Source organism: Ranitomeya variabilis, chromosome 7, assembly GCF_051348905.1.
Source record: "Ranitomeya variabilis isolate aRanVar5 chromosome 7, aRanVar5.hap1, whole genome shotgun sequence".
NCBI lineage: Eukaryota > Metazoa > Chordata > Amphibia > Anura > Dendrobatidae > Ranitomeya > Ranitomeya variabilis.
Window position 1 is genome coordinate 21,924,031 of NC_135238.1, and position 23,148 is coordinate 21,947,178.

A 23,148-nucleotide genomic window follows, 5' to 3' on the forward strand; every position below is an offset into this window, starting at 1 on the left:
AATTATCTTTCACAATTGGTGCAGAATCCAACCAGAGGAGCAGCACTTTTAGACCTAATACTATCTAATAGACCTGACAGAATAACAAATCTGCAGGTGGTCGGGCATCTAGGAAATAGCGACCACAATATTGTACAGTTTCACCTGTCTTTCACTAGGGGGACTTGTCAGGGAGTCACAAAAACACTGAACTTTAGGAAGGCAAAGTTTGACCAGCTTAGAGATGCCCTTAATCTGGTAGACTGGGACAATATCCTCAGAAATAAGAATACAGATAATAAATGGGAAATGTTTAAGAACATCCTAGATAGGCACTGTAAGCGGTTTATACCTTGTGGGAATAAAAGGACTAGAAATAGGAAAAACCCAATGTGGCTAAACAAAGAAGTAAGACAGGCAATTAGCAGTAAAAATAAAGCATTTGCACTACTAAAGCAGGATGGCACCATTGAAGCTCCAAAAAACTATAGGGAGAAAAATACTTTATCTAAAAAACTAACTAAAGCTGCCAAAAAGCAAACAGAGAAGCACATTGCTAAGGAGCGCAAAACTAATCCCAAACTGTTCTTCAACTATATCAATAGTAAAAGAATAAAAACTGAAAATGTAGGCCCCTTAAAAAATAGTGAGGAAAGAATGGTTGTAGATGACGAGGAAAAGGCTAACATATTAAACACCTTCTTCTCCACGGTATTCACGGTGGAAAATGAAATGCTAGGTGAAATCCCAAGAAACAATGAAAACCCTATATTAAGGGTCACCAATCTAACCCAAGAAGAGGTGCGAAACCGGCTAAATAAGATTAAAATAGATCTAAGTAATGTAATAGATAAACCATTATTTCTTATATTTAGGGACTCTATAGCGACGGGGTCTGTTCCGCAGGACTGGCGCATAGCAAATGTGGTGCCAATATTCAAAAAGGGCTCTAAAAGTGAACCTGGAAATTATAGGCCAGTAAGTCTAACCTCTACTGTTGGTAAAATATTTGAAGGGTTTCTGAAGGATGTTATTCTGGATTATCTCAATGAGAATAACTGTTTAACTCCATATCAGCATGGGTTTATGAGAAATCGCTCCTGTCAAACCAATCTAATCAGTTTTTATGAAGAGCTAAGCTATAGGCTGGACCACGGTGAGTCATTGGACGTGGTATATCTCGATTTTTCCAAAGCATTTGATACCGTGCCGCACAAGAGGTTGGTACACAAAATGAGAATGCTTGGTCTGGGGGAAAATGTGTGTAAATGGGTTAGTAACTGGCTTAGTGATAGAAAGCAGAGGGTGGTTATAAATGGTATAGTCTCTAACTGGGTCGCTGTGACCAGTGGGGTACCGCAGGGGTCGGTATTGGGACCTGTTCTCTTCAACATATTCATTAATGATCTGGTAGAAGGTTTACACAGTAAAATATTGATATTTGCAGATGATACAAAACTATGTAAAGCAGTTAATACAAGAGAAGATAGTATTCTGCTACAGATGGATCTGGATAAGTTGGAAACTTGGGCTGAAAGGTGGCAGATGAGGTTTAACAATGGTAAATGTAAGGTTATACACATGGGAAGAAGGAATCAATATCACCATTACACACTGAACGGGAAACCACTGGGTAAATCTGACAGGGAGAAGGACTTGGGGATCCTAGTTAATGATAAACTTACCTGGAGCAGCCAGTGCCAGGCAGCAGCTGCCAAGGCAAACAGGATCATGGGGTGCATTAAAGAGGTCTGGATACACATGATGAGAGCATTATACTGCCTCTGTACAAATCCCTAGTTAGACCGCACATGGAGTACTGTGTCCAGTTTTGGGCACCGGTGCTCAAGAAGGATATAATGGAACTAGAGAGAGTACAAAGGAGGGCAACAAAATTAATAAAGGGGATGGGAGAACTACAGTACCCAGATAGATTAGCGAAATTAGGATTATTTAGTCTAGAAAAAAGACGACTGAGGGGCGATCTAATAACCATGTATAAGTATATAAGGGGACAATACAAATATCTCGCTGAGGATCTGTTTATACCAAGGAAGGTGACGGTCACAAGGGGGCATTCTTTGCGTCTGGAGGAGAGAAGGTTTTTCCACCAAAATAGAAGAGGATTCTTTACTGTTAGGGCAGTGAGAATCTGGAATTGCTTGCCTGAGGAGGTGGTGATGGCGAACTCAGTTGAGGTGTTCAAGAGAGGCCTGGATGTCTTCCTGGAGCAGAACAATATTGTATCATACAATTATTAGGTTCTCTAGAAGGACGTAGATCTGGGGATTTATTATGATGGAATATAGGCTGAACTGGATGGACAAATGTCTTTTTTCGGCCTTACTAACTATGTAACTATATGTAACTATGACAGGGACCAGGATGAGCCCTGCTTCAATTACACCAAGAAGGGGCCTAGCATGGGGGTCAGTATACCAGGAAGGGGCCCAGGATGAAGATCATTATACCAGGATGGGGTCATTAGGCAAGGACAGGGACCAGGATGAGCCCTTCTTCAATTACACCAGGAAGGGGCCTAGCATGGGGGTCAGTATACCAGAAAGGGGCCCAGGATGAAGATCATTATACCAGGATGGGGTCATTAGGCAAGGACAGGGACCAGGATGAGCCCTTCTTCAATTACACCAGGAAGGGGCCTAGCATGGGGGTCAGTATACCAGGAAGGGGCCCAGGATGAAGATCATTATACCAGGATGGGCTCATTATATGAGGACAGGGCCCAGGATGAGCCTCACTTCAATTATGCCAGGAAGGCGTACAGAATGGGGGTTAGTATACCAGGACCCTTCCACCATTACATTACACCAGGAAGGGGCACAGGATGAGGATCATTATACCAGGATGGGGGTCAGTATACCAGAATTGGGTCCAGTATGGAGGTCTATATACCAGGAAGGGGCCCGGGATGAGGATCATTATACCAGGATGGGGGTCATTATAACAGGAAAATGCAGAGGATATGATAACAGGAGGGACTCAGGATGAGAGACATTATTATAAGATGGGGGCCATGACGGGGAAAATTATTACATAAAGATGGGTGACATTATTACAGGAAGGTGCCATGATGGGGACATTATTACACATATGTCTTTATAGGATCTAGAACGCTACGAAGGCCCTTACATCTGACCAACATGGAGGTGGGGAACCAAACGTCACTGGTCCCTATGCTGTCAGATGTAGTTAGCACTCATTGCCTGGTTCAAGCATTTACTAAACCACGTATGTGGACAATATGCACAACTTTGCAGCTGGATTCTAAGTCACATCGGTGGCACAGTACCCCACGGTGGCTTTTAAATCATTGGGAGCTCCACCTTTAAGACATTTGTGACATTCGTGCTCCTTTATTGCAAGGATAACTCTTTAGTATCTATATGAACTACTAGAATCACTTCCTTTACAGGAACAGTCCAAAAGAAAGCTTGTAGGGCAGTGAAGAAATGCAAATTTTCCGTTGTCCATGTGAATCCGTCAGCAGCCTGTATTCTGCTTACAGAACAGGATAGGTTGCCATAAAACAGCTTGGACTGCTGACACACAACTGCAAAATCGTAGTTTGTGTAAGTGACATTGCTCAGCTGCTGATTAGTGCTGAGATTTCCTACTAGTGATTGCTTTAGTTTCAGGGTTAGATTTAGGGTTAGGTGTAGGGTTAAGGTTAGGGATAGATAATAACAGCTAATAAAATTGTTACTTACAAAAATGTAATAAAAAAGCAAAAACAAATGTATGACAATGCATAACTTTATTTTTAATATTTTATCAAAAAGAATAAAACTTGGAGGTGAATACGCAAACTTTAATTACATCAGTATTACATGTACAATACATGTTCATGGGGGGGTAAGGGGTGTAATATTGGACTGGTGGGGGAAACTCTGGTAGCGCTAACGGTTCGTGGGTTCGGGGACCTTGACCTGGGCGCTGCCAACCTGCGCTGCACCCCTGTGCTGGGCGAGGCCGGGGGGCTGCTGCAATCTGTGTATGAGCACAGAGTTGTGGCTGCAGAAGAGACCCCCGACACAAGGTATTCCTGGTATAGGGATAGAGCGCCTGTACATGACGTAAGCAGAGTCTGATGGCGCCGTCTGGGGTTGAAAATAATGTTTCCACTTTTAGCATTTTACAATGTTTAAGCAGATTGATTTTTACACCAGGTGGTTTTTATTTACTTGATATAATTCTGAAAGGGTAACTCCACTCTAGTAGTTATTGAGGGAAAGCATGTGTATAGCAGTAATATTTCACCTTGTGTGTGTTGTCACGTGGCGGCACACTGCGTGCCAATGGCTTCACATGATCTCTTCCCGGCACAAGGAAGCTCAGCATTTCCTTATGGGACGTTTGAGATTGTGGCAAGTGGCCCCAGACTTGTTTCCCTCTTATGTGCGCATCTATCAGCTATGCACTGGATAGGTGATAATAAGGAGGTGGTGGTCCCACAACTGAGGACCCTCATCTGTTTACTGCCGTCCCCTTCATAGCATAATTGAATGGGATGACAGGCCCCATGCTTAATTGCTCCTTGCAATGGTTAGTCCCCTGTTCTAGCATTTGGGGGAATGATTGTCCCAGGGGTGGGCTAACAATCTCCATTCTAGTTTACCAGAAAGGTGTTGGATGGAGTTAGGTTCGGGGCTCTGTGCGGCCGGTCACTAATCTCCCCTCCATGTCTGTATGGAGCTGGTGCACTGAGCACAGTCATGGGGAACCGAAAAGGGTCTTCACCAAACTGTTCCCACAAACCTGAAGCTACAATTGTCCACAATGTCTTATATTGAAGTATTAAGGTTTCCCTTCACTTGAACTAAGGGGCCGAGGCCGCCCCCTGATAACAGCCCATAGCGTTATCCTCCTCCACCATCTGTACAGGGGGCACAATGCAGTCAGGGGGAAACGTCCTTCTGGAATCACCAAACCCAGACTCCAATAGATGCGAGGTAGAGAAGTGCGATCCATCACTGCACAGAACACGTCTCCTCCAGAGTCCAGTGGTGGCGGCTTTACACCACTCCATCCAACGCTCGGCATTGTGCTTGGTGATGTACGGCTGCTTGCAGCTGCTTGGCCATGACACTCCCGGTGAGGGCGCAGTGTTTGTGCTGATGTTATACCGGAGGAGGTCTGGACTCTGCAGTTATAGGTTCAGCGGAGTATTGGTGACTTTTCTGCTCTTTGCTCCTAGCACTCGGCCCTCCGCTCTGTAATGTTACGGGGTCTCCACTTTGTGGCTGAGTTGCTGCTGTTCCTTCCACTTCTCAATAATATCACTCACAGGTGATGGGGGAAGATTTAGGAGGAAGAAATGTCATGATCGGACTAGTTACCCCAGTTGCTTCTATTACAGGACCGCGCTGGGATCAGTGGGCTCTGTACCACCCTCCATTCCTTCACATGGTAGTAAAGGCAGACAGCATGGTGGGGGGCCAATGGGGCCAAATGTTATACACCGGGGACGAGGGGCCGGATGTTGTATACTGGGTCTAATAGGGCCGGATGTTATACACAAGGGGCTATGGGCTGGATGTTATGCACAAGGGGGCCAGATGTTGTATACTGGGGCCCATGAGGTCGGATGTTATACAGTGAGGGCGAGGGGCCGGATGTTATACATTTGGAGCAAGGGGCCGGATGTTATACACAAGGGGCGATGGGCCAGATGTTATGCACAAGGGGGAAGAATGTTGTATACTGGGGCCGGATGTTGTATACTGGGGCCGATGAGGTCGGATGTTATACAGTGAGGGCAAGGGGCCGGATGTTATACATTTGGAGCAAGGGGCCGGATGTTATACACAAGGGGCGATGGGCCAGATGTTATGCACAAGGGGGAAGAATGTTGTATACTGGGGCCGGATGTTGTATACTGGGGCCGATGAGGTCGGATATTATACACTGAGGGCGAGGGGCTGGATGTTTTTACTGGGGGCCATGGGACTAAGAAACCTGAATTAGTTGATTAGATGTCGGTACTAATATACTTCTCCATATGATGTGTATATTCCTGTGGACGGTCTGTGTGTGCCAGTAGGGCACCGTGCAGAGACCTTATAAGCGTGTAAGCGTAGCAGGGCATAGACAGCTCCGGTCAGATACACCCCACAGGCTTTTGACTAATTGATTTGTTAGGACCTTGATTTTTATTAAATCCAAGGACATTTGAATGTCAACACAGGAGCACGTCATCCATCGTCCGATATCTGTACGTGATAATTCAGTATCTGATGATGTTATTAAGAATTCTGTGTAATAATGTGCATGTGCAGGGGAAGACGCTGAGGACACATCTGGTTCTGTGTCATGGAGGTGTGATTTTCCGGTGCCTGTGCGTATGATAACGCAGGCAACACCTCACCGTCTTCCTGGAAACAGGAGTGGAGTTAGCTGCTGGTCGAGGCGTGCTGTGTGACATCAGGGAATGTCACCGGCCGCCTATTGGTGCATAGTAATCAGGATCCCATACTACAGCCGCCGGGATGACGGAGGCAGGAGGCAAATCCTACAACACCGGCGCTGCCGCTCCACAAAGCACAGAATCAGGTGTTACATGAAAGAGCCGGTGTACGGGCGATAAATATCTGCCGCCATTACAGTTCCCACAGGCGAGGTCACCCGGCTTCTCCAAGGACCTGAATGACAGCACCTGGTTATATAGCGATATAGGAACTTAGCCATGTATAATCCCTTCATGATGCAGACAATTTTCATTTTTGCGCTTTTGCTTATTTCCTCCTCTTCTTCCAAGATACAGCACAGACCAAAAGTTTGGACACACCTTCTCATTTAAAGATTTTTCTGTATTTTCAGGACTATGAAAATTGTACATACACACTGAAGGCATCAAAACTATGAATTAACACATAATAGTAATCTTTATTTTTATATAGCGCTAACATATTCCGCAGCGCTGTACAGTTTTTGCACACATTATCATCGCTGTTACCGATGGGGCTCACAGTCTAAATTCCCTATCAGTATGTCTTTGGACTGTGAGAGGAAACCGGGGTATGCAGGCACGGGGGGGGGGGGGGGGGGGGGAACATACAAACTCCTTGCAAATGTTGTCCTTGGTGGGATTTGAACCCAGGACTCCAGCGCTGCAAGGCTGCAGTGCTATTCACTGAGCCACCGTACTGCCCATGTGCACACATGTGGAATTATATACTTAACAAAAAAGTGTGAAACAAACAAATTATGTCTTATATTCTAGGTTCTTCAGGCTAAGTTCACACGTTGCAGAATTGCCGCGGAAATTTCCGCGGCAATTCTGCGCCTCCTGCCGTGGGTATATCGCATGCAGAATTAGCATGCATATACCCGCAGAAAACTAGCGTTTTGCAAGCATAATTAGCTTGCAGAATGCTAGAGTTTTCCAAGCGATCTGTAGCATCGCTTGGAAAACTGATTGACAGGTTGGTCACACTTGTCAAACATAGTGTTTGACAAGTGTGACCAACTTTTTACTATAGATGCTGCCTATGCCGCATCTATAGTAAAAGATCGAATGTTTAAAAATAATTAAAAAAATAAAAAACATGGTTATACTCACCTGCAGACCTCAGCGGCGTCCGTTCCTATAACTGTTGTGCGGTGAAGGGCCTGTGATGACGTCACGGTTTGTGATTGGTCACGTGACCGGTCACATGCGGTCTCGCGACCAATCACAAGACCGTGACGTCATCGCAGGTCCTTCACCACCCAGCAGCTATAGGAACCGAAGCGGCAGCGTGCAGCGGAGAGGCCGGAAGACTGCGGGGAACATCGAAGGTGAGTATATCGCTATTTTTTATTTTAATTCTTTTATTTTTTACCAATTATATGGTGCCCAGTGCATGGAGGAGAGTCTCCTCTCCTCCATCCTGGGTACCAACCGCACATGATCTGCTTACTTCCCGCATGGTGTGCACAGCCCCGTGCGGGAAGTAAGCAGATCAATGCACTCCTATGGGTGCAGAATCGCTGCGATTCCGCAATTTTAATGAACATGCTGCATTTTTTTCTGGAATGCGATTCCGCTCAGGAACACAGCACAGCATGTGCACAAAAAATGCGGAATGCATTCTGTTACATAGGATGCCTAATGGTAGCGTTTTTTTCGTGGTTTTATAGCGTTTTTATAGCGAAAAACCGCGAAAAAAACCGCGAAAAATATACTACGTGTGCACACAGCCTTTCACACACTTTTTTGTTAAGTATATAATTCCACATGTGTTAATTCATAGTTTTGATGCCTTCAGTGTGAATGTACAATTTTCATAGTCATGAAGACACAAAAGAGCACAGTGAGGTCAAAAATACTCTGTTGTAAAAAAATCACAGTAATAAGCAAGTGCTAGTCAAAAGATGTAAAGAAAACAGGGTATTTAGTTGATACGTTTTTTTGCAAAAAAATGTATACTAAGCTGCTCCACCAAATCGTCAAGGTATACCCTTATAGAGCAGTCCTAACTAATGTATAGAATCCCTATCTGATGTATTTAAAACCTGATCATCTGTATAGTACCTGTATAAGCAGGGTTCAGAGAGAAAAAAATATACATGTGGACATGCAGGATGGAACAGCTTAAATGCAAATGACCCACAGAGGAGTGGTGGACTCCCCAGTCTTGTAGAAACAAGAGAACAATTATAGAACCAGAAACACATGGGCTACTTGCACATTGAGCAAGTCTGTAGGAACCTGTTCACACCACCAGAAAACTTGAAGACACAAAAGAGCACAGTGAGGTCAAAAATACTCTGTTGTTATTTCACACTTTTTTGTTAAGTATATAATTCCACATGTGTTAATTCATAGTTTTGATGCCTTCAGTGTGAATGTACAATTTTCATAGTCATGAAAATACAGAAAAATCTTTAAATGAGAAGGTGTGTCCAAACTTTTGCTCTGTACTGTACATCACTTTTTTTTTACTCCCACATAGCCGTGAGGGTTTGCTGTTTGCAGAATGAATTGTAGTTTTTATTCATTCTTCCATATCATTTATTGAGAAATGGGGAAAAACAAAGTCCACGGGGGGTGAAAGGGTTAAAAAAAAAACCCACAAAATTCCATCACTGTTTTTTTTCTCTAGATTTTGTTAATTGTATAACGACCTGGTGCCATGATTCTCCAGTTCAGGGCTGTCCCACACGTCCAGATAATTCCGGTACCGGAATAAATCGGTACCGGAGTTATCCGTGTCCGTGTGCCTGGGAACTCACGTAGGCCATACGTGCGGCACACGTGTGCCGCCCGTATGGCGAGTGGGTACCACACGGAGCGTGTGGTACCCACGCGTGTGGTACCCTGCATCGTGCTGAAGCCGCGATTCATATGTTCCCTGCAGCAGCGTTTGCTGCAGAGAAAATATGAATAATAGTGTTTAAAATAAAGATCTATGTGTCCGCCGCCCCCCCACCCCCTGTGCGCCCCCCCCCCCCCCCCCCGCTGTTCAGAAAATACTTACCCGCCTCCCTCGCTGCTTCCTGGTCTGGCCACGGCTTCTAGTGTATGCGGTCACGTGGGGCCGATCATTTACAGTCATGAATATGTGGCTCCACCTCCCATAGGGGCGGAGCCGACTATTCATGATTGTAAATGAGCGGCCCCACGTGACCGCATACAGTAGGAGGCACGGGGCAGAGAGGAAGGAGTGACAGCCAACGTGGGAGCCGGTGAGTATTTTCAGGACAGCGGGGGGGCGCACAGGGGGTGGGGGGGGGGTCGGCAGACACATAGATCTTTATTTTAAACACTATTATTCATATTTTCTCTGCAGCAAACGCTGCTGCAGGGAACATATGAATCGCGGCTTCAGCACCATGTGGGGGGGACAGCGCTTACTGTAGCGCTGTCTCCTGCACGCACACGGACCCCAGACGGAGAACGTCCGTGTGAGGTCCGTGTTTTACACGGACCCATTGACTCTATTGGGTCCGTGTAATACGTGCGCTCCCACGAACACTGACATGTCTCCGTGTTTGGCACACGGAGACACGGTCCGCAAAAAATCAATGACATCTGAACAGATGCATTGATTTTTATGGGTCTACGTGTGTCAGTGTCTCCGGTACGTGAGGAAACTGTCACCTCACGTACCGGAGCCACTGACGTGTGAAACCGGCCTCAGTGTGATTACGGCGATACCAGACTTGTATCTTTTATTTTTAGTGTTTTCGTGGCCTGAAAAATTTCTGAACTTCGTCAAAAAAAAAAAAAGTTTTTGGATTGTGTCTCCATTTTCTAAGACCAGTAATGTTTTTATTTTTGGTCGCTGAGTGTGGGCTTGTTTTTTATATGTTTTTTTTATGTTTTTGTGCGTGTGTGTAGCCCATTCACTACTTCCATCTACCCCCCACTCCCTGAAGATGGCTGGACCATCATTGTAAATACACCATTGTAAATACACACCTGTACTTTGTATCTCCCCACCTCATTGTAGATTGTAAGCTCTCACGAGCAGGGTCGTCTTATTTTGCTTTATTGCTGTATTGTTAACATTGTTACCTATGACTGTTGTGTTTGAAACTGTTAAACTGTAAAGCGCTGCGGAATATGTTGGCGCTATATAAATAAAGATTATTATTATTATTATTATTTATATGGTTTTATAAGTACAATATCGGCGTATCTGCAAAATTTTATTGTATTTGTATTGCATTTCTTGGTGACACGTGGTGACTAAAAATGGTGATTGTGGACTTTCAATTTTATTTTTTTAACGGCATTTACCCTATTGGAAACTAATAACAGAGAAAAAACAGCAGCGATCAGAGCTAACTCCCATCCCTGCTGTAAGAGGCAGCTGCTATCTGTATAAGGCCGGCGTCACACTCGGCGTAAGACAATACGGTCCGTATTTTACGGCCGTAATACGGCCGAAATACGGTGAAATGTTCCCAAAATAGTGATCCGTAGTCAGGGTGTGTCAGCGTATTTTGCGCATGGCATCCTCCGTATGTAATCCGTATGGCATCCGTACTGCGAGATTTTCGCGCAGGCTTGCAAAACCGACATCTAATGGATTTATGTGCTCAAATGTTCGGGAAAACATATATACAGTATATATATATATATATGTCATTGAGACACATATATATATATTCTGTATTTAGATTTCATTCAGCGCGATATGTGTTAAAAGCCGGTAATTCAATTGCCGGCTTCTCATTTCTCCTGCACAAACCCGACAGGATATGAGACATGGTTTACATACAGTAAACCATCTCATATCCCCATTTTTTTTGCATATTCCACACTACTAATGTTAGTAGTGTGTATGTGCAAAATTTCAGCGCTGTAGCTGCTGAAATAAAGGGTTAAATGGCGGAAAAAATTGGCGTGGGCTCCCGCGCAATTTTCTCCGCCAGAATGGTAAAGCCAGTGACTGAGGGCAGATATTAATAGCCAGGAGAGGGTCCATGGTTATTGGCCCCCCCATGGCTAAAAACATCTGCCCCCAGCCACCCCAGAAAAGGCACATCTGGAAGATGCGCCTATTCTGGCACTTGGCCACTCTCTTCCCACTCCCTGTAGCGGTGGGATATGGGGTAATGAAGGGTTAATGCCACCTTGCTATTGGAAGGTGACATTAAGCCAGATTAATAATGGAGAGGCGTCAATTATGACACCTATCCATTATTAATCCAATTGTAGGAAAGGGTTAAAAAACACACACACACATGATTTAAAAGTATTTTAATGAAAAAAACACAGCGGTTGTTGTAATAATTTATTGTACTCTCAGTCCATCAGGAACACCCTCGCTTGGAAAAATAATAAACGCACAAGATACATACCTTCTGCTGTCAGATCAGGTCCCACGAAGTAATCCATCTGAAGGGGTTAACTAATATTACAGGCAGAGCTGCGATAAACCGCTCGCTCTGCCTGTAATCCCCGGGTGCTGAAAGGAAAGCAGTGATCTATACTTACATTCAGTTGCGGTGATGCGCCCCTGCTGGATGTTCTCATGAACTGCAGCCTGGGAACTTTTTCCCACGCTACAGGTCATATGAGGACATCCACCAGGGGGCGCATCACCGCGACTGAAGGAAATGTAGGTCATTGACCTACATTTCATTCATTCGCGGTGATGCGCCCCCTGGTGGATGTCCTCATATGACCTGTAGCGTGGGAAAAAGTTCCCAGGCTGCAGTTCATGAGAACATCCAGCAGGGGCGCATCACCGCAACTGAATGTAAGTATAGATCACTGCTTTCCTTTCAGCACCCGGGGATTACAGGTACGAGCGAGCGGTTTATCGCAGCTCTGCCTGTAATATTAGTTAACCCCTTCAGATGGATTACTTCGTGGGACCTGATCTGACAGCAGAAGGTATGTATCTTGTGCGTTTATTATTTTTCCAAGCGAGGGTGTTCCTGATGGACTGAGAGTACAATAAATTATTACAACAACCGCTGTGTTTTTTTCATTAAAATACTTTTAAATCATGTGTGTGTGTGTTTTTTAACCCTTTCCTACAATTGGATTAATAATGGATAGGTGTCATAATTGACGCCTCCCCATTATTAATCTGGCTTAATGTCACCTTCCAATAGCAAGGTGGCATTAACCCTTCATTACCCCATATCCCACCGCTACAGGGAGTGGGAAGAGAGTGGCCAAGTGCCAGAATTGGCGCATCTTCCAGATGTGCCTTTTCTGGGGTGGCTGGGGGCAGATGTTTTTAGCCACGGGGGGGCCAATAACCATGGACCCTCTCCTGGCTATTAATATCTGCCCTCAGTCACTGGCTTTACCATTCTGGCGGAGAAAATTGCGCGGGAGCCCACGCCAATTTTTTCCGCCATTTAACCCTTTATTTCAGCAGCTACAGCGCTGAAATTTTGCACATACACACTACTAACATTAGTAATGTGGAATATGCAAAAAAAAAGGGGATATGAGATGGTTTACTGTATGTAAACCATGTCTCATATCCTGTCGGGTTTGTGCAGGAGAAATTAAAAGCCGGCAATTGAATTACCGACTTTTCACTAACACCGCTGCGTATTTCTCGCAAGTCACACTGCTGGTCAGTGTGGAATCCGTATTTTTCACGCCCCCATAGACTTTCATTGGCGATTTTTTTGCGCAGTACGCTGACAAACGCAGCATGCTGCGATTTTGTACGGCCGTAGAAAGCCGTATAATACTGAACCGTAATATACGGCTAATAGGAGCAGCCCCATTGAGAATAATTGTGCCGTATGTTATGCGAGTTTTACGGACGTAGTTTCTGCGCTCTTACGTCCGTAAAACTCGCCAGTGTGACGCCGGCCTAACACAGACGGCACCTGCCCTGTGTGGAGCAGGCTCAGCTCCTGAGCCAGCTTCATGATGAATGTGTACATCAAGGAGCATGAAGGGGTTAACTAGAGTTACCATTCTGGACTACAGGAAAGTTGGGTGACAATTCAATGCAATGGAAAGAGTGAAATCCACAGCATGTCTGCACAAAAAGATGCCACAAACTACGCAGTAACACATGCAGTTTTGTGGCAGAATATGCAGCAGAAAAATTCTGCCATATCTTAAGGTTATTCTCATCTTCATAAATGGCTATTTTCTGATGGTCCTTGAAAATACAAGTATTTTTGCAATTTATTGCTACGGTAATTAAAATTTTCCATCACTTTCTTTTTATTTACAGCTCGTTGTCTTGGAGACCAACCACCACTGCTAGACAGTAGAACATGAGCGGTGCTTACAAGCTCTTTTCTATTGAGCTTGTACACATGATTTTGAAGCTGGAGAATGCTGATACCTCCTATCTCACTCAGCGCTTACAAGCTAGACAGCAGCAGTGGTCGGTCTCCTCAGCAACAAGCTGTAATCAAAGGAATAGTGTTAATATCTTTGGAACGGCTATAAATTTTAATAAGCAGTAAATTGCAAAAGTATTTGTGATTTGCCAATTAGATCCACTGTCCATTTTTATGATTAGCATAGCCCTTCTATACACAACTTGTTGATGGCCTGTCCTAAGGAATGTACAAAATACGAATATAGGAAATATGGTTTTAGGCCTAAATGTAATGTAAACAAGAAAGTGGCAACCAATCACAGCGCAGCTTTCATTTCCCTAGACCAGTTTTAAAAATGAAAGCTGAGCTGTGATTGGTTGCTAAGGGCAACAAAGACAGTTGGTATGTTGACACTTTGGATAATTGAGGCCTGCGGTATATCGTAGCCCCCTTATGCTTCTTGGTGCCCCATGTAGCATAGAGAGGCAGTTTACTGTATTGCAGATAACACTTCCTGTGACAACTTCCGGACAAGTAGCTTCGTCTGTTTAAAGGGTAGCCACCCTGAAAACTAGTTGCTTAGCAACAACAGGACTGATATACTCTGCAGAAAACATTAAAATGTATCTACAATGGATTTAATGTAAATTTTATGTGTTTAGATGCTCCGTTTCAAAGCCGTTTTGCTGTTGCTTAGCAACGGCTGGCACTGCAGGTGGGTGACTCCGCCGCCAGGCCTCAACGTAGAGATGCAGTGATGTCAGTAGAAAGCTGGTGGCAAATATTGGTATCAGGACTTGTGCTTCTGGCTGCTGAAAATCAGAAAATGGTGGCTAAGTCACAGCACTTGATAAATGGGGGAAAGGCTCCAAAAAGGGATTTTGCAGTTGTCGGGCCCGATGCAAAATTTACTACTTACATACTCGTCAACAGTCCCAATGTTATCAGGATAGCTCTGCTAAGCTGGAACAGAGGTGTGGTTTATGTTAACACCACAGAAAGTAGGTGCTGTAGGAATGGTCCTTAAAGGGGTTGTCCACTTTTTTGAAATTTTTTACTTAGATACATGTATGTGATGCTAAATATTATATCTGCAATTGGGTTTCATTACAAAGTTTGCACCGTATGCCTTTTCCAGGCTCTTTGTTTCACTGCACATTGAACTTTGGTGTGGTTTGTGGTTATATATTACTAGAGAAGACCTTAAGAAAATAGATACAAACTCACTAGCGGACGGTCACTGATGAACGGGACCCTTCACCAAATTTTTCATGTTGAACTGCACACTCGATGTAAATAGTGGCTGTAGAGCAGAACAAAATGTGGTGTTCTTTTTTTTTGCCTCTCCTTTACAGAGATATTAGCAATCAAAGTATTTTGCACCTAATAAGTTAATTTTCGTTAAGTCAAAGTGGGTGCTATCAGATTGTTTTCACTGGGATCGTGTACTTCTTCTCCCTGTATGATGGTGACCAATCATAAGCAATCAGCAATATTCAGGGGGAAGAAAAGCACACCCTCACCATAGCTTAGAGCAGGTTTTTGAGCGTGTGAGATGTAAGGATACAGCTCCGATCTCCTGCATGATTAGAAAAAGATGAAAGTAGAGCACAGATGACATACCTTTCAGATAAGGTCACTTTGTGGGGAGGAGCAGCACAGCTGAGTTCAGCTATATCACATTAAAAACCCTTCAATCAGCTCTCCTCCTCTCATAGCACTGTCACCTCTGCTGTACTGGTCCCTACAGTACAGCAGAGGTGACAATGCGCTATGAGGAGATCAGATACAAAGGTTTGTAATGTGACATAGCTAAGTTTAGTTGTCCTACCCTCCCCCACTAAGGACCTTATCTAAAAGGTAATCTGTGCTTTCTAATCATACAGGAGGTTAGACCAGGAGATCAGGGCTGTCTGTCATTACATCTCACACACTTGAGAATCCTGCCCTGTTATTTTAGAGGTGTGTTCTTCTTTACTCTGAGTGTTGTTGCCTGTTTATGATTGGGCATCGTCATTCAAGGGAAGAAGGACACACCCCTCAGTGAAAACTATCTGATAACACCCACCTGGACAATTTAACTCATTAGGTGCCAATATCTCCGCAGTGGAGAGAACAAATTAAAGAAAAAAGCAACAACATTGTATTCTGCTCTGCAGCTACTATTGCATTGCGTGTCCAGTTCGACATGTTAAATTTAGTGAAAGGTCCTCTTTAACTCATTCTGCAGCCAGCAATAGATAGAAGGTAAATGGTCCAAAATTTTTAATGGAACCCAAATGCCAAATTTTTTTTTAGCCTGAAGTACGAGTTACGTATAAGAAAAAAATTGTCTCGGAAAATGGACAACCCCTTTAATTTTTTTTTATTTTTTTAGAACTAAATTGTTGATATGACTACTTATAATATTGAGGTCCTCTTAAGTGACAGTGGGCGTTTGGGGGCTCTCAGGCATCTGATTTCGGGTGAGACTGATACCGCTGCGCCACCCAATATTAATAATGAATTACCATTTGGTGACCAGTGTTGGAAATGGGCCACATTTCACAGTTCCCTAATGTGTCAGTTAAACAAAGATTAATTAGTAGTTGTATGTATAATTAGTAGCTGTATTTATTCACCAGATTTCTTAATATTTGGGGAATTTGTCTGAGCAGATGGAGAATTTTTTTTTCCTGCTCAATGCTAAAGTAAATAGATGAGTAATGGAAGTTATTGTTGATGTGAATTAATCAAAGTTGTTTTGCAGTGAAAAAACCCCCTAATTTTTGTTTCGTAAGAGTAGAGATCCAATCTTAGGAGCCTTTTATGGCGGCAGAAGTGTGGCAATGAGCCGCAGAGCAAAACCCGCACTGTGGTCCTATTGGTAAATAAGAGAAATTTTATTATACAGATAAAAAAAGTTTTTTACGAAAAGTCACAAGTCACTTTTTCTTGTACTCTAAAAAAAAAACAACAGAAACATGTCCTACTTTGACCTTGTTGGCGGATTAAATTCACTCAATAAAAAAAAAAAAAAATACCGGACCGCACACAGATGACAAAAGCTGCATCTTAGCGCTGTTTTTTCATTGTTTCACAGTTTTTTCATTGAGTCCTGTTCCCTCTTTTGTGTAATGCAGAATATGCAGGACCTGAGCATCAGGTGACATGAGGCCGTTTTTAACCAATTCCTATAAAAAGGGATCTAGGCTGCAATATTTTTTTATTTTCCACGCCCCTTTAAGGAGGAACAAAGTCATTAGTATTATCCATTTCCTATCAAGCTCCACCAGTTTTTGGCTTTATAGGCATTGGGACTGTCATTTACAAGCTCCACCTCTTAGTAGGTTTTTATTTCCACAAGCCACGCCTCTTTTAGAGGATCCAATCAAAATTGTTATTTTCTCAACAAACTTTCAGGGTCCAAATATAGCATACATTTTCTAACACCTATTAAGGGTCCAGTAAACAACATTTTTTTCACAACAATTTAAATCCCTTTTTTCATAGTCTAGGTATTAGAACTATCCAAAAAGTCACTCCCCTTTTTGAGAGCCTACCCATTGTTTCCAACAAGCTCCACCCGTTTAAAAAGTTTCAAACATCAGTACTATCCTTTTTCTAGCACACCACGCACGCCCCTTTTTCAAAATCAAGCCACTGTTTTTAAGAAGCTCCACCCATTTGACAGGTTTCAAACTTCTGGACTATCTTTTTCAAACAAGCCACTTACCTTGAGAGCCTAGCCATTGTTTTCCACAAGCTCCATCCATTTTCAAGCATCAGTACTATCCTTTTCTCAATAAGTCTCACCCCTTTTTCAGACTTTGGACATTATTTTCAACGAGCTATCATTGTTAAAGAAGGTTCAAACATCAGGACTATCCTTTCTACAATAATTCTCAGCCCTTTTTTAGAGTCTAGCCGTTGTTTCCAACAAGCTCCATCCACCCATTTAAGAAGTTTCAAATATCAGGACTTCCTTTTTTTCCAATAATTCTCAACCTTTTTTCAGAGTTTGGGCATTATTTTCAATGAGGTTGAATTATTAAAGAAAGTTCAAACATCAGGACTATCCTTTTTATAAAAAGTCTCAGCCCTTTTTCACAGTCTAGCCATTGTGTCTAACAAGCTATCCTTTTTCCAGTAAGTCTGTCCCCTTTTTCAGAGTTTTATCCATTATTTTCACTGAGCTTCACATATTAAAGAAGTTTCAAACATCAGGACTATCCTTTCTTTCAATATGTCCTGCCCCTTAGGAATCTAACCTTTTCAACAAACTCCGCCCATTTAAAAAGATTCAAACATCAGGACTATCCTTTCTTTTGACAAGCCCACACCTTGAGAGTATAGCCTTTATTTTAAACAAGCTCCATCCATTTAAAATGTTTCAAACATCAGGACCATCCTTTCTTTCAATATGTCCTGCCCCTTGGGAATCTAAGCCTTTCACCAAACTCTGTCCATTTAAAAAGATTCAAACATCAGGACTATCCTTTCTTTTGACAAGCCCCACCCCTTGAGAGTCTAGCCTTTATTTTAAACAAGCTCCATCCATTTAAAATGTTTCAAACATCAGGACTATCCTTTCTTTCATTAAGTACCGCCACTTGGGAATCTAAGCCTTTCACCAAACTCCGCCCATTTAAAAAGATTCAAACATTAAGACTATCCTTTCTTTTGACAAGCCCCACCCCTTAAGAGTCTAGCCTTTATTATAAACAAGCTCTACCCATTTAAAATGTTTCAAACATCAGGGCTATCCTTTTTCCAGCAAGCTGTGCCCATTTTTCTGAATCTGGCCACTGTCTTCAAAAAGCTCTACCCATTTCAAACATTTCCAACTTCAGGACTATCCTTTTTCAAACAAGCCACACACCTTGAGAGTCTAGCCATTGTTTCCCATGAACTCCACCCCTTTTCAAACATCATTCAGGACTATCATTTTTCCAATAAGTCTCACCCCTTTTTCAGAGTTTAGCCATTAGTTTCAACGAACTTGCTCCGCTTGTTTGAAAAGGGCTATCCTTTTTCCATCAAACCCGGCTCCTAATAGGTGGGTTCCATGCAAGTAGGTGGATCATCATCTAGGGCAGTCATAATGGGTAACAGTGTGTAGTCATGGGTAGATTAGTCCAGGGAGGATCAGTTCTGATTCTACATTTTTGAAAACCATTGCTGAAGTTTTCAAGAAATAGCGCCACTCCTGTCTGTGGTTGTGTCTGGTATTGCAGTGCATTTCAAATGAAGTGAGCAGATCTGAGCTGTAGCTGAAAATGGTCAGAATCTCGAGGGATATTGGGAGTTGTAGTTTGGAGTAGATGGATAACCACTGAGGTGGGACCACCACTTTTAGCCAGTACTTACTTTGGTACACTCAGAAGCAGGAGTGCACGTGTCATGCATAGCTAACATTTGCCGCTGATAAGGGATGAGCTTTCATTGTCACCAGAGTGTAAACTCTGATGCTGTTAGTGATCGGTTACACGTTGCAGAGATATTTTATTTTGCTGCTAACGCATACTGTTAGAAATGCACCCATCCCTGTTCCCCCAAAAAACAACTTTGATTTGAGGAAGGGCTACAAAAACAGACCAAAACCTGGGAAAGATCAGTAGTCTACTAAGTTGTTTGGGCCCAAAGGAGTGGAGAAAGAAGTAAACAAACACCTTTTAAGGAGTATTGCCCTTTAAGATTTCAGCAGGGGCGGTTCAAGTTGTAAGCGTGGGAGGATCCTGATTGGGTTAAATTTAAAGTCACAGGCAGAAAGAATTACTTTGTGTTGTGGTCATGTGCGGATTTTAAGCCAATAAATTACTTTATTTCTAATTTATTTATAAATGTTCTTGAAGTTTAGTATAAGTGACAAAATCTAAGCCAAGTAAGATCTTACACATTCATGATAAGCGATGACTATTATCGTCAGTCACAGAAAGTGAGACAGCGCCAAGGTGAGAAGTTGCGGAGATATATATAGATCGCACTGAAGACGCTTTCACACTTAGTCAGCCGTCTGTGAAAGCGGGAATGTGGAGCTTTGAGGTTAACAGATGCGCACCTATAGCTGCTTGCTGTGAGTGAATTTCCCCTTTAAATTTTCATTTTCCTGCACCGCTGTAATGAAGTAGTTAACTACACATTGCACAACAAGTTGTATAACAACAAAAATCCCCTATTGCCAGAGGCTTGTAAATTCCCTGCGTGACCGCAGCACAAGAACACACAAACCGCCAGTGATAAGTTGTCATAAAAAGAAGAACTCCGCACCATGCAACAAAGAACTACAGATCCACCCTGCTGTTATAGGGGGGCTCCAGACTGCTGCTATAGGGGGCTCCAGACTACACATCCACACTGCTGTTATAGGGGGGCTCCAGACTGCTGTTATAGAGGGGGCTCCAGACTGCTGTTATAGGGGGGGCTCCAGACTGCTGTTATAGGGGGCTCCAGACTACACATCCAGACTGCTGTTATAGGGGGGCTCCAGACTACACATCCAGACTGCTGTTATAGGGGGCTCTAGATTACACAGCCAGACTGCTGTTATAGGGGGCTCCAGACTGCACATCCAGACTGCTGTTATAGGGGGGCTCCAGACTACACATCCAGACTGCTGTTATAGGGGGCTCTAGATTACACAGCCAGACTGCTGTTATAGGGGGCTCCAGACTACTCACCCAGACTGCTGTTATAGGGGGGCTCCAGACTACACATCCAGACTGCTGTTATAGGGGGCTCCAGACTACACATCCAGACTGCTGTTATAGGGGGCTCCAGACTGCACATCCAGACTGCTGTTATAGGGGGCTCCAGACTACACATCCAGACTGCTGTTATAGGGGGCTCCAGACTGCACATCCAGACTGCTGTTATAGGGGGCTCCAGACTACACATCCAGACTGCTGTTATAGGGGGCTCCAGACTGCACATCCAGACTGCTGTTATAGGGGGCTCCAGATTACACATCCAGACTGCTGTTATAGGGGGCTCCAGACTACACAGCCAGACTGCTGTTATAGGGGGGCTCCAGATTACACAGCCAGACTGCTGTTATAGGGGGCTCCAGACTATACATCCAGACTGCTGTTATAGGGGGCTCCAGACTGCACATCCAGACTGCTGTTATAGGGGGCTCCAGACTACACATCCAGACTGCTGTTATAGGGGGCTCCAGATTACACATCCAGACTGCTGTTATAGGGGGCTCCAGACTACACATCCAGACTGCTGTTATAGGGGGGCTCCAGATTACACAGCCAGACTGCTGTTATAGGGGGCTCCAGACTATACATCCAGACTGCTGTTATAGGGGGCTCCAGACTGCACATCCAGACTGCTGTTATAGGGGGCTCCAGACTACACATCCAGACTGCTGTTATAGGGGGCTCCAGACTACACATCCAGACTGCTGTTATAGGGGGCTCCAGACTACACATCCAGACTGCTGTTATAGGGGGCTCCAGACTACACATCCAGACTGCTGTTATAGGGGGCTCCAGACTGCACATCCAGACTGCTGTTATAGGGGGCTCTAGATTACACAGCCAGACTGCTGTTATAGGGGGCTCCAGACTGCACATCCAGACTGCTGTTATAGGGGGCTCCAGACTACACATCCAGACTGCTGTTATAGGGGGCTCCAGACTGCACATCCAGACTGCTGTTATAGGGGGCTCCAGACTGCACATCCAGACTGCTGTTATAGGGGGCTCCAGACTGCACATCCAGACTGCTGTTATAGGGGGCTCCAGACTACACATCCAGACTATTGTTATAGGGGGCTCCAGACTACACATCCAGGGGGCTTCAGACTGCTTTTATTGAAGGTGATAAATAAGTAGAAGTGCATTTGGTAACCAGATGTGGTGATCACTACTAACCAGACATTGTTCCCTTTACAGGTTTTCTCCGTCGTGGTCTTTGGCTCCATAATTAATGAGGGGTATATAAACATCGATAGCCCGGAGCTGCACTGTGTCTACAACAAAAATGAGGGGGCTTGCAACTACGCCATCAGTATTGGGATCATCGCATTTTTTGGCTGCGTGTTCTTCATCATCCTCGACATTAATTTCCCTCAAATCAGCAGCGTCAAGGACCGGAAAAGAGCGGTGATGGTGGATATGGGATTCTCAGGTTAGTACATTGGAATCTTTGGATCGAACTGGTGTGTAACCTAAGTCCCCATTGTGTGCATGATAAGACCATGTGCTGACACAGCTAAGTCATATAACAGTGCTAGCCACATAACAGCGCCATCCACAGGACCCCCATAACAGTGTCAGCTACTAGACTCCCATAACAGTGCCATCCACAGTATCCCATAACAGTGTCAGCCATCTGGATCCCCATAACAGTGTCAGCCACTGGACTCCCATAACAGCGTCATCCACAGTACCCCCATAAAAGTGTCAGTCACAGAACTCCCATAACAGTGTCATCCGCAGGACCCCCATAACAGTGTCATCCACAGAACGATCATAAGTGTCAGCCACTGGACCCCCACAACAGTGTCATCCACAGGACGATCGTAAGTGTCAGCCACTGGACCCCCATAACAGTGTAACAGTGTCAGTCACAGAACTCCCATAACAGTGTCATCCGCAGGACCCCCATAACAGTGTCATCCACAGAACGATCATAAGTGTCAGCCGCTGGACCCCCACAACAGTGTCATCCACAGGACGATCGTAAGTGTCAGCCACTGGACTCCTATAACAGTGTAACAGTGTCAGTCACAGAACTCCCATAACAGTGTCATCCACAGGACCCCCCACAACAGTGTCATCCACAGGACGATCATAAGTGTCAGCCACTGGACCCCCATAACAATGCCAGCTACATGACCCCGTAACAGTGTGAGTCACAGAACTCCCATAACAGTGTCAGCCACTGGACTCCCATAATAGTATCCTCCACAGGACGCTCAATAACAGTGACAGTCGCAGGACCCCCATAATAGTACCATCAACAGAACCACCATAACAGTTCCAGCTAAAGGACCATAATAACAGCAATAGCCACAGGAACCCCCAAACAGGATCTCATAACAGTGACAGACATAGGACCCCAAAGCAGTACCAGTCACAGGACTCCATAACGGTGTCAGCCACGAGACTCTAATAACACTACTATCAACAGGACCCCATAACCTCAGTAATTAAAGAATTTCCCTGCAGTCCTATGTAATAGTAGGAATGTTGTTGTTTGGAGATGGCATTGCCCTCCCATTTGGCTATTTTTGGCAGCGTTCTCCTATGTGGACCAGGTCCAGTATTCCAAAACCTACAAGAAGCAAAATATACATGAACTCTGCTGTAACTAAATAAGTAAAAAGCAAGAGTGCATCTAAATAACAACACAGGGTTAGTAATACTGTTTTTGATCAAAAATAACATAAAAGTCATCCCACCATCGACAAGGTGA

At 44.1% G+C, this 23,148-nt stretch overlaps 1 protein-coding gene across 2 annotated transcripts in view; it reads left to right on the plus strand.

Annotated features, from left to right (window-relative positions):
• SYNGR3 (synaptogyrin 3) overlaps positions 1-23,148 on the plus strand; it is a 35,732-nt gene that overhangs the window by 4,289 nt on the left and 8,295 nt on the right. For both annotated transcript variants that reach the window (XM_077274439.1, XM_077274438.1), the window contains exon 2: positions 21,624-21,858. In XM_077274439.1, the coding sequence (XP_077130554.1) occupies positions 21,624-21,858 (235 nt within the window). The remainder of the gene's footprint in view (positions 1-21,623; positions 21,859-23,148) is intronic.